Genomic DNA, 11,727 nt, shown 5'->3' with positions numbered 1-11,727 from the left:
AATTAAATTTATTATAAAAAAAAAAAAAATTAAATTATTATTATTTATTTTAAAAATTATAAATAAAATAATAAAAAAATTAATTAAAATAAAAAATATATATTAAAGTTAAATAAAAAATTTTTGAAAATATGTGAAAAATTGAACGAAAAATTTGAAAATATTTTAAAATTTTAACAAAGTTGCAAAACTCCAATTTCTCACAGTAAAACATTTACATTAAAAAAGCATTTTATAATAAATATTTGATTTAGAATGAAAAGTAACCGGATAAACCGCAACAACTTTTCAAGTGTTGCTTTTCATAAAATTTAATTTTTAATAGTTTAAAATTAAATATTTTATTAAAAAGTTACTGTAAAAGTACTTACCTTCCTTAAACTTTTTTTTTGTGGAAAATTTTAAACAGCAAGGCAAGGCGTAAAAAATAATTTTTGTTGAAGTACCTTGATAACAGCTTCACTCGAATAAATTTGTTATGAGTGAATATTAAAACTAAAAATATTTTTTAATCCATCAATTTTTATTTTGGTTTAGAGTCTTCTAGATATACTTTTCATTCATTCGTCATTTCATTCACAATTTTTTTTTAATTTAATTTTATTTATTTTCTCTTATATAATCTTTCATTTTTTAAATTAAATTTATTCACTACTTTTATTTAAATATTTATATTAATTTTTTATTCATTTTTTTTTATTTGTTAATACTTATACAATACATAGGTATATCGTTTTTTCACTTCTTTTCTTACTCTTAAAATTTATTCGCCGACGTTCTTTAAACATTAAACATTTTTTTTTGTTATGATATAGACTTTGAACATACAAACACAATTCTTGTCACATTTTTATTTATTTTTAATTTTATTAGTTCACTTTTTTTATTACAGTTATTTTTTTTTTGCATTACGAATAATAACTACTAATTTAATTATTTTTTGGAGTTTTTGTACAAATAATTGTGCTTGAAAAATAAAATTAAAATTTCAATCTCTGTATTTATTTTTTTTTAATAATTAATTAAAACCTGTTTTTTTATTTTGTTTATGAGTGACATTAAAATTTTTTAATTTAACAACAATATATATTTTTTTATTTTTTTTTCTAACAACACTAATTATTTTTTTATTAATTAATTAAATTAATAATTAATTATTTAGCGCCAAAATAATTTTTATTACAACCTAAAATTAGTGCAGCACGATTTTTTTTATTTAAATTTTATTTTTTGGTACAAAACTTAACAGATATAATTTTTTTTCTTATCATTTTTTTTTTGATTGACTATTTTTTAAATATTTTTTTTTTTGTAATAATAAATAGTTTTTTTTTACAAGCACGGGCAATATGTTATAGTAGTTATACACACCTATAATCGTTTAGGCCATTATAAATTCCTTTTAGTCGTCAAGTGTCTCTGGTTAAATTCAATTTCAATGCGAAAAAAAGTGTGGCAGCGGAAATGAAAGAAAAAAACTATTAAACTTTTTAAAAAGTTTGAAATTTTTTTAAAAAGTTTTCTTTTTTCATGTATATTGAGATTCCATCAATTTTTCTTCTACACCTTGCTATATGATTTTTTTTTATTATTTTTATTGAAATGGAACTGTAGAGGAAAAGAAAAAGTTTTCTTTGAAAGACATTGATGCAATACTATTATTATTAAATTTGCATCAGAACTACACTATTTTTTCGCTATATAAATTCGTGAGGATTTTAAAGAGTTTTTTTTATAAGTTTGATGATACTGTAAGAAAAGATTGTCTGTTATTTTATTTTTTTCTTTGAAAAAATTCAAAAATAATAAAGTTCAACTACAGAAGGTACTTGAGCTCACAAATAATAAGATATGTATTTTTAGCGTAAAATCAAGTTTTATTTTTTTTTGGGTGGGGTGATTTTACTTAAATCTAAAAAAAATATTTTTTTTAAATATTTTAAAATTATTTTTTTTAATTTAAGTTTTTTTTTTAGAAGACAGTAACTTGTGCTCGTGTATTTTTTTATATTTATTTTTTTATTAATTTTTTTTAGTCTTAGTTTCTTTATAAATATTTTTTTTTGTTAATTGCTTGCATGTCCAAAAGTTTACCCTATTTTTCACTTATTTTTTAACAGTAAGTACTTAATTATTTTTTTTTATTTTTTCGCCTTAACGAATTTATTTATTTATTTATAATATTTAATTTTAATATATTTTGAGTCTTTGGTTTATTTTCAAACTTTATTCTTTGTATATGTTGAACGAACGAGGCAAGCGTTAAAATCGTAAATTAAATGAGGTTTAAGTTCATGAAATTATTTTGACAATTTTTTGATATATGTATTTTTTTAAAATTAAAAAAAATATTTTTTTATTATTATTTAAATAATTATTTTAAAAATTGAATTTTATTCATTTAAATTTTTAAATAAAAAAAAATAATTTTTATTTATTTTAAAAATTAATTAAAAATTTTTCTGAATTTTAAAAATAAAAAAATTAATAAATAAAAATTTTATTATTAAATTTTTATTTATTTAATTTTAATTTATTATTTTTTATATTTTAAAAATTAAAATAAATTATTCTGAAATTAAAAAAAAATAATTTTTAAATTATTTTTTTTATTTATTATTTTTTTTTTTATTTTAAAAATTCAGAATAATTTATTTTAATTTTTAAATTAACAAAATAATAAATAAAAATTAAAAAAAAAATATTTTTAACAAATTTTTTATAAAAATCGTCAAAATAATTTTCTGAACTTTCGTAAAATAAATTAATTAAAAATAAAAAAAAAATTAAAAATGACTTTGTCTGTATTGTAATGGAAGTGTCTCGTATTTCCTTTCAAAAAATAATTTTTTTATGAAAAATTTTGCGTGCTCATGTGTATGTATGTGTGTTTATGTGTGCAATGTGAAACAGAAGACAAAGTCATTTACTCAAAATTTCAGAGGAAACTTTCGCGAGCCCCCTGCCCTTCATTGCCTAACACTACCCGTTGACTTGGCGGCTCGCCATATTGACTGTGATAAAAGTCTTCGCGCATCATTATATTTAAACTAGAGCATCTAAAGTAGAGGATTTCTTGAAAGGGTTTTCGAAAATCGCGATTTAGCGTGGCATAGATGATGGGATTCAGGAGCGAATTCGCATAACCTAACCACAAAAAGACGGATGTCAGTGTTCGCAAATGATATTCCTCTCCGAGCAATGGACGAACGAGAGCGAGAATGAAGAACGGTAACCTGTGAAAAAAAGAGATTAAATTTAAATTTAATTGAATTAAGATAAAATTTTATTTGATTAAATTTCGTTTAAATTACATTAAATTAAACTTTTAATTTTGCGATAAAAGTTTCAGAAATTAAATTTAAAATTTTCGCGCCAAATTTGAAAGAAATAAAATTTTAGGCGGGAAAATTTTTAAATGCTTTAAATCTCACTTTTGGCGCGAAAATGAAATTAAATTATGATAAAAATTGAATTCAAGTAAATTTTATTAAAAAAAAATCGAATACAATATTAATTTTTTAATAAGTTGATTTTTTTTTTGCGAAAAATTAAAATAAAATAATTAAATTTAAAAATTTTTATTGAAAAAATTAAAAAAAGTAAAATATCATTTTTTTTGGCGGGAAAATTATCAAATATGAAAATTTAAATTTTTTATATGAAAATTAATTTATTTAATAGTTTATTTTATATTTATAATTATATATAACTTAATTTTCATATTCAAATTAAAAATGTAAATTTTACACGAGAATTAAATAAATTAAAATTTTAAGCGGGAAAATTTTATGAAGTTCAATTTTTGGCGCGAAAATAAAAAAGTTTTCCGAAAAGTTATTTTTAATGAACATTTAATTAAATTTAATATACTTTATAAGGAAAAAGCAAATTTGATTTGAAAAATGTATAAAGCTAAAATATTTTGGCGGGAAAATTGTTGAAATTTAAAATCTCATTTTTGGCGCGAAAAAAAATTGTTCGAAAATTTTTTCAAATGAAAATTAAATTAATACATTTTTTCAGCAAAATTTTTTTATTTAACATAAATTTAATTTAAATATTTTATTAAATAAAATTTCAAAAAAATTTGGCGGAAAAATTGTTTAATAATAAATATTTAAAATTTTGGCGGGAAAATTTTCATGATCAAAAAAAGAACTTACCAACAAACAGTGAAAGCTGACATGATAATGCCAAGCGTTGTCGATGCTTTCCGCTCCTTCGCCAGTTGAAAACGTAGCTTCTTGTGATGCGGCGACGCGTTTGTCACAACGACATTCCCGCTTCCCGTGAGAGATTTCTCCTGTTGCTGTTGCCCGGCGGCATTTGCGCCGCCATTTATCGCATTTTCTAGCCTAGTTTGTGCGCGTTTCTCATCCATAACGATTCGTCTGGCAGCACGAAATATTTGATAGTATACAAATAGCATCACAGTTAGTGGGATATAAAATGAGCCAAGCGTGGCATATATCTGATAGCCGAAATTCTGACACACAATGCACGCGGGTTTCCCATCCTCCGTGTGTTCATTGCCCAAAATGAGCAAGGGCGGAAGCGAAATACAAGCCGCTCCGAGCCAAACGAACGCCACATTGAGCATCATGCGTTTCGGCGTACGTTTGACGCCATATTCGAGCGGTTTTGTGATCGCCAGATACCGATCGACAGAAATGGCGCAAAGATTGAGAATTGAAGCTGTGCACGATAGCACGTCGAACGAAACCCAAATGTCACAGAAAACGGGTCCGAATTTCCATTCTTCGATCACTTCGTAGAGCAAGGCGGTTGGCATAACGAGCACAGCGACACAAAGATCCGAAACCGCGAGCGACACTAACAGATAGTTGCAGGGACGTCGCAACTTGCGCACGAGACAAACAGCAACGCACACGAGCACATTGCCAATTATCGTGCCGAGAATCACGGCGAGCAGCACGACGCTCACGATGATGTGCGACACGGAAGGCAGATCGGGAATGGCGGGCGGATCTTCGGAGGGCGCTGCGACGATCGCTGTTGTCGTGCCCGAATACACCGTAAGGTTGAGCGTCGTTGTAGAGTCTGAGAGCACGGTAGAGTAAAAAAGTTCCGTCGAACTGGGCCAAAGGGTCGAGGCGTTGTTGCCGAGATCGATGTCGTTCGCGGATTCACCGAGGGCGGCGCTGTAGTCCTGATCTGCGTCAATGTACTGCAACAGCTCTGCCGATGGATCCATAAAGTTTCGTGACGCCTGCGGGAATGGGGGCATTTGTCTACGAAGCCGCCCCCATCCCTAACGAAGCACCTTTCGCCCGAATCTCGATCAATTTCTCAACAGTATCGAATTAACCTCTTAGCGCGTCTTTATTTACTTTTTTTTTTAATACGAAACACGCTCTAAAGTACCTTCAATGACATTAATCTTCTCTCTGCTTTCACAATTTTCTCAAGTAGTTCTTTTCTTTTCCTTTTTTTTCGCGCAAAATACGATCCGACACCCTCTTCGAGTCTTTGCTGATTTTTATTGCGTGCTTTGATTAAAGCTTTAAATTCGACGCGTGCAAAAAAAAATTTACACTTGTTGACAACAAAAGCTCATTTCACTTTTTTTCCCTCTCCTTTGATCCATTCACTCGTTTTTTTTTTCGTTGACTTTACAAAAAGTTGTAATTATTGTCAACCATGTCATTAATTTCACACTTCTGCTTTTTTTTTTATTTTTGTTCAGTGACCTAAAATGAAACAAGAAAAAAAAATTTTTAATTAATTTTTTATGTAATTTTTAAAAAAAAAATCTAAATATCAGTTCAATTTCGATAATGAAGTGCTGCGGTAATTGAATCACAAATACACAAAACGCACAGAACTATCTTTTAATTGAATTGCTGAATAAATGACGAGCAATTGTGTATATGGAGACATAATTTGATTGAAATTCACAAAATAAATGACGATGGAGACGCATACAAGAAATGAATTTGTGTTTGTCGAGTGTAATTATTTGTTTTACACAGAAGGGATTTGAATTGCAAATAAGTAATTATTAATGTGTATGTTTTCGAAACACTTTTGCAGCATAGGAGGAGGTGCATAATAATCGGAATACTATGGTTTTGGTTAGTTCGTGATAATTTATAAAATGGCATGAATGTGTATTGATGGAATTAGATTATTTGGAGAGAGGAAATTAGTTGAAAATTATTTTTAAAAATTTTTTAAAATTGATTTTCGAAAATTTATTAAAATTTTTTTCAAAAAATTGAGGATTTTTTAAAAAATTTTAACTTCGAAAAATTTGAGAAATTTTTAATTTATTTTAGAAAAATTTATTAAAAAATTTTAACTTCGAAAAATTTTAAAAATTTTTAATTTAATTTCGAAAAATTTATAAAAAAAATTTTAACTTCGAAAAATTTGTATTTTAATTTCGAAAAATTTATTAAAAAATTTTAACTTCGAAAAAGTTGTAATTTGATTTCGAAAAATTAATTAAAAAATTTTAACTTCGAAAAATTTGTAATTTAATTTCGAAAAATTTATTAAAAAAATTATAACTTCGAAAAATTTTTAATTTAATTTCGAAAAATTTATTAAAAAATTTTAACTTTGAAAAATTTTTAATTTAATTTCGAAAAATTTATTAAAAAATTTTAACTTCGAAAAATTTGTAATTTAATTTCGAAAAATTTATTAAAAAATTTTAACTTCGAAAAATTTGAGAAACTTTTAATTAATTTTGTAAAAATTTATAAAAAAATTTTATTTTCGAAAAATTTGAGAAATTTTTAATTTAATTTCGAAAAATTTATTAAAAAATTTTAACTTCGAAAAATTATGAGAAACTTTTAATTTAATTTCGAAAAATTTATTAAAAAATTTTCGAAAATTTGAGAATTTTTTAATTAAATTTAATTTAAATCAAAAAAATTCAAAGCAAATTATTTTTTTACAAAAAAAAATCATCCAATTATAACAAAATTAACTCAATAAAAATAATAATTCGAAAAATTAATGAAACTGATGAGCATGAACATCATTCCAACTGCGATGACACACTGCAAACCGCAAAGTCTGTCACACAATTGTTGTTTGCAATGCTTTTTTCGGCACTTATTGATTTGCTTATGTGCGCAACTACCCTTGAAATGTATCACCGCAATGCTTTTTTGCTGCATTTTTGCCTCAGAAATCGATTAAAAATCAATCTACATCGATTTCTCTTTCCAAATTCCTCACAAAGGCAAAAAAAAAAAGAAAAAAACCACAAAAATGGTTTGCATATCATTTAAATCAATTATGGATCCAATAAATTTGGAGGATTTACACTGACGAGGGTAGAAATAAGAAGAAAAGAAGACGAAAAATAAAAATAGAAGGAAATGAAAAATTTATTCCGTGCGACAAAAATAGCTGTTTGGACCTATTAAATTACCGTCATTATCACAACGAGAGGGACTTTTGCGAAAAATTGATTCATCGTATTTATTAAATAATAATCGAATTACCATCAATATCATTAGGTCATCTGCAAATTTGCCGCTCGCTGCGTGCATTGAGATATAAAATCAATGGAGATAATTGAATCTCTTCATTTCCATGCGAACCGAAGAGGTGTGCGATATTTGAACAGCTGCTCGAATTTCGTCGCATGCCGAAAGGAAAAAAGGGTAACATAATTGGGAGGATGATAGATTGGGTCTCATTCTCCATAATTTACGCCTTTTTTGATAAACGAGCTACAATGCGATGGGGATTCATGCTTAATTAGATTGTTTGTCAACATTAGAGGCACGATTGATGTTGTTTGGCGCGAACTAATTCAATCACGACGCAAAGTTTTTGTCGTAAAAGAGTGACCAGAAGCATGAAAAAAATATTTTCACGCACTTTTAATTTGAGTACGGAAAAAAATGTTAGAAGCTCATGTCAATGGACCTATTACGATGATGAAGAGTTGCTGTTGTTGGAGAGAACATTAAAAACATTGACACGTGTTTGGTCCATTTGAACAAGGGAAAAGTTTGTAGAAAAAGAAATTTATTGCCCAGCGGTAAAAATCTCAAATGATCGTAAACCATAATTAGTTGGCACGTGTAGACGACGATAAAAAGTGTGAATGAAAGGTATTTTTGTGAAAGAATTGATGAAAATTTGCAGATTTGTAATTTTAAAAAAATTTCTCATTTCATTGTTCTAAAAACAAACTTTTAATTTTTTGATAAATTTTTTAATTTTTTTAACAAATTTTTAATTTTTAGAGCAAACTTTTAATTTTTAGAACAAATTTTTAATTTTTAGAACAAGTTTTTAATTTTTAGAACAAATTTTCAATTTTTTAAACAAATTTTTATTTTTTAAAACAAATTTTTAATTTTTTTAACAAATTTTTATTTTTTAGAACAAATTTTAAATTCTGAGAACAAATTTTTTATTTTTTTTAAAACAAATTTTTAATTTTTAGAACAAATTTTTTAATTTTTTGATAAATTTTTAAATTTTTAGAACAAATTTTTAATTTTTAGAACAAATTTTTAATTTTTAGAACAAATTTTTAATTTTTAGAACAAATTTTTAATTTTTAGAACAAATTTTTAATTTTTTGAACAAATTTTAATTTTTTTTTAGCAAATTTTTATTTTTTAGAACAAATTTGAAATTTTTAGAACAAATTTTTAATTTTTTTAAAACAAATTTTCAATTTTTAGAACAAATTTTAAATTTTAAGAACAAATTTTTAATTTTTTTAAGAAATTTTCAATTTTTAAAACAAATTTTTTATTTTTAGATCAAATTTTTGATTTTTTTAGCATTTTTTTTTTATTTTTAGAACAAATTCTCAATTTTTAGATCCAAGTTTCTTTTTTAGAACAGAATTTTGAAAATTAATTAATTTTTTACAATTTTTTTTTTCATAGAGAAAATTTGTTTAAAAAATGTCATTCATTCCAGATGTCAAAAATTAAATCTACAATAAAAAATCGCTTTGTTTCAGGTAAGATTTTTTTTCTTGTTTAATTTTCCTCAGAAATATTTTATGTCAACACACACCTGAAAAATATTTCATTCTTATTCTCCAACCCCTTAAACTTTTTTTGCTGCTACCTTTTTTATTATTTTATAAATAATATTATCATCATCTCAAGGGGTCTAATGCCATTAACATGCAAAATAATTAGAGGGCATTCTGATTTCGAGTCGTCATCTCCTTTGAAAGATAAAGGAAAAAAGTGGAAAAAAGGTTTAACATTATTTATAAAAAAAAATATAATTTCACCTTATTAACGTTAACGACTTGCCACAAACCTACGACGTTTTGCAAGGAGCACAAGAACAAACTGACAAAGAATTTACATAAATTTCCTCATATTTTAGACTCTTTTTGTGTTGCCGACACTCACACTCGACACAAAAGTAAAACCGAGAGAAAAAGAGACGGAAATCAAGAAAAAAGGAAGTCTTTTCGGTTATATTTAACAAATTCTTTTGTCAACCGGTTGGTTTTTGGTGAATGGTAAGCTAGCTTAACATCCTTTTGTGCGCCATAAATTATTCCATTGTTGAATTTTTTTCTCTCTCTCATCTCTTTTATTTTTTCTGAATTATAAATGAAATGTCTTTTTTCGAGTAAAATACCTGACGTTTCCATTTCGTGTAGTCAATAGAGTTAAATTTGACACGCAAACACGTAAATGCCAAGTTTAGTGAGGAAATAATTACATCCACAATTAATTGTCGACATTTAGAACCGACGATCGACAACAAAAGTTATTTTAAGGTGTCCTCTTTGATATTTATCGGCGTGTTTTATTTTTGTTTAACGCAAGAATTTTTTATGGTACTAAAAATAATTTTTTTTCTTGTTGTCTGTCATTAAATAAATTAAAAAATTTTGCAAAATGTTAAAAAATTAATTTTTATCAAAAATTCTAAAAAAATTTAGAAATAAAAATATTTAAATAAAAATAATTTTTTAATTAAATTAAATTTTAAAAAATAATTTCATTACATTAAATTTTAAAATAATTTTATAACATTAAATTTTTAATATAAATTTTATAATTAAAAAAAGTGAAAATTTTATTTAATTTAATTTTTTGAAATTTAATTTTATTTGTAAATCCATAAAAAATAATTAATTAAATAAAATTTTTAATATTTTTTAAATTTAATAATATTTTCAAATTAAAAAAATTATTTTTTTTAATTTAAATTTTTTTCTCGTTCAAAAAAAAAATATTTTTTTCCTAATTTTCAGAATTTTTAATTTTTTTTAAGGACTTTAGCATTTTTTTTAATGTTAATTCTAAAAATTAGAAAAATTAATTAAATTTGTTAAAAAAAAATATTTAATAAAAATTAAATAAATAATTAATTCAAAAAACAAAAATAATATATTTTAAATTTAATAATACTTTTAAATAAAATAAAATTTATTTCTTTTTATTTTTGAAAATAATTATTTTTCACTCGTTTAAAAAAATTAATTTTTTTTTAATTTTTAGAATTTTTCGATTTTTTTTTTTATTTTATTATGTTTAATTTTAATGAATTTTAATTAAAAAAAATTAAACGAAAAAAAAATTAAGAAAAATTTTTTTTAATTAAAAAAAAAAGAAAAATCAAATAAAAAGAACAAAAAAAAATTAATAAATATATTTAAAAAAAATTATAAAAATATTAAATTTTAATTAAATTTAGAAAATAAATAAATAAAAAATTATTCAAAATGCGCTTAAATCATAAATTTCCCATCAACTTTTACATTTCAATCTATTTTTTTCGTGTTCAAGAAAACAAAAAAAAAATAATGCATTGAAATCAATTATTTTCGTAAAAATCGCGTGATATTTGTGCCAGAAAAAACGCAAGCATACACTTAATTGTCATCGATAAATAAAAGAATTACATTTTTCTTTGTGTCTTCGTTGTCGTTTGAATATTTTTTTTCACTTGAGGGAAGTGAAAATTACCGAAGGACAAGAAAAAAATCTTTTGCATGATTTATGTCGTATTTGTGTAGTAATTTATTTACTTTTGCACATGTTTATTATTTATTTACACACAAATTAGCGTCACAGTTGATGGTAATGTCAATAAATCACCCCGCGCGAAATAATTTATTGAAAATCTTTAATCACATTAAGTTGCCGTCTTCTGGATGTTTAATGATCCAATATTTGCATTGATTTAATTTATTTATTTGTTACAGCTCTCTGTGTCATTTTGCATGTCAACTTTTGAAGGTTGCGAGCTCCCATGAGAGACATTAAAAATTTACAAAGCGGGTTTGCGTGCCTTTTGCAATCGAGATAATTGTTTCATTGATAAACTCATGAATGGAATCGCAAGTAAACGATGCGGATTGGATTTCATCATAAGCAATTAGTGAGCGAGTGAGAATGTTTTTCGTTGTTATTTGTGCAGAGAGGAAGAAAGTATTTAGTTTCAGACTAATGGATTTTACTTAGCGGAGGCAGGTGTGCGATGATTTCGTAATTGGGTCGTAAAGTGATGAGAACTCGAGAAAATTGTTTTTGGCTTGAATTCTTTTTTTTTTATTTTTTTTCGCATATGAGATTCGAAAATCCTCAAATATTGAAGAATTGATTGAAAAATAAAATATTTTTTTGCAAATTTGAAATAAATCTTGTGAATTTACGGGATTTTGCTTTTGAACGAGTTTTTAAATTGATTTTTTTCAAAAAAATTTTTTGAATGGAAAATTTTATATAAAAATATATTTTT

At 24.4% G+C, this 11,727-nt stretch overlaps 1 protein-coding gene across 1 annotated transcript; it reads right to left on the bottom strand.

Annotated features, from left to right (window-relative positions):
- Positions 1–2,830: 2,830 nt before the first annotated feature.
- LOC134834641 (5-hydroxytryptamine receptor 1-like) lies at positions 2,831–5,619 on the bottom strand. The gene is made up of 2 exons (XM_063849377.1): positions 4,167–5,619; positions 2,831–3,236 (listed from the first exon to the last, which is right to left on the bottom strand). The coding sequence occupies exons 1-2, from the start codon at positions 5,249–5,251 to the stop codon at positions 2,939–2,941; spliced, it is 1,383 nt and encodes a 460-aa protein (XP_063705447.1). The 5' UTR covers positions 5,252–5,619; the 3' UTR covers positions 2,831–2,938.
- Positions 5,620–11,727: the final 6,108 nt, after the last annotated feature.

This window comes from Culicoides brevitarsis, chromosome 3 (genome assembly GCF_036172545.1).
Source record: "Culicoides brevitarsis isolate CSIRO-B50_1 chromosome 3, AGI_CSIRO_Cbre_v1, whole genome shotgun sequence".
Classification (NCBI taxonomy): Eukaryota; Metazoa; Arthropoda; class Insecta; order Diptera; family Ceratopogonidae; genus Culicoides; species Culicoides brevitarsis.
This window is presented reverse-complemented; position numbering and strand designations above follow the sequence as displayed.

What these genes read in the sequence shown, in the direction of transcription:
- LOC134834641 (XM_063849377.1), bottom strand. Translation starts at nt 5,251, where the DNA reads ATGCCCCCATTCCCGCAGGCGTCACGAAACTTTATGGATCCATCGGCA. An exon ending in TCAGCTTTCACTGTTTGTTG is followed by an intron (nt 3,237 to 4,166) that starts GTAAGTTCTTTT and finishes TTTTTTTCACAG; the next exon opens with GTTACCGTTCTTCATTCTCG.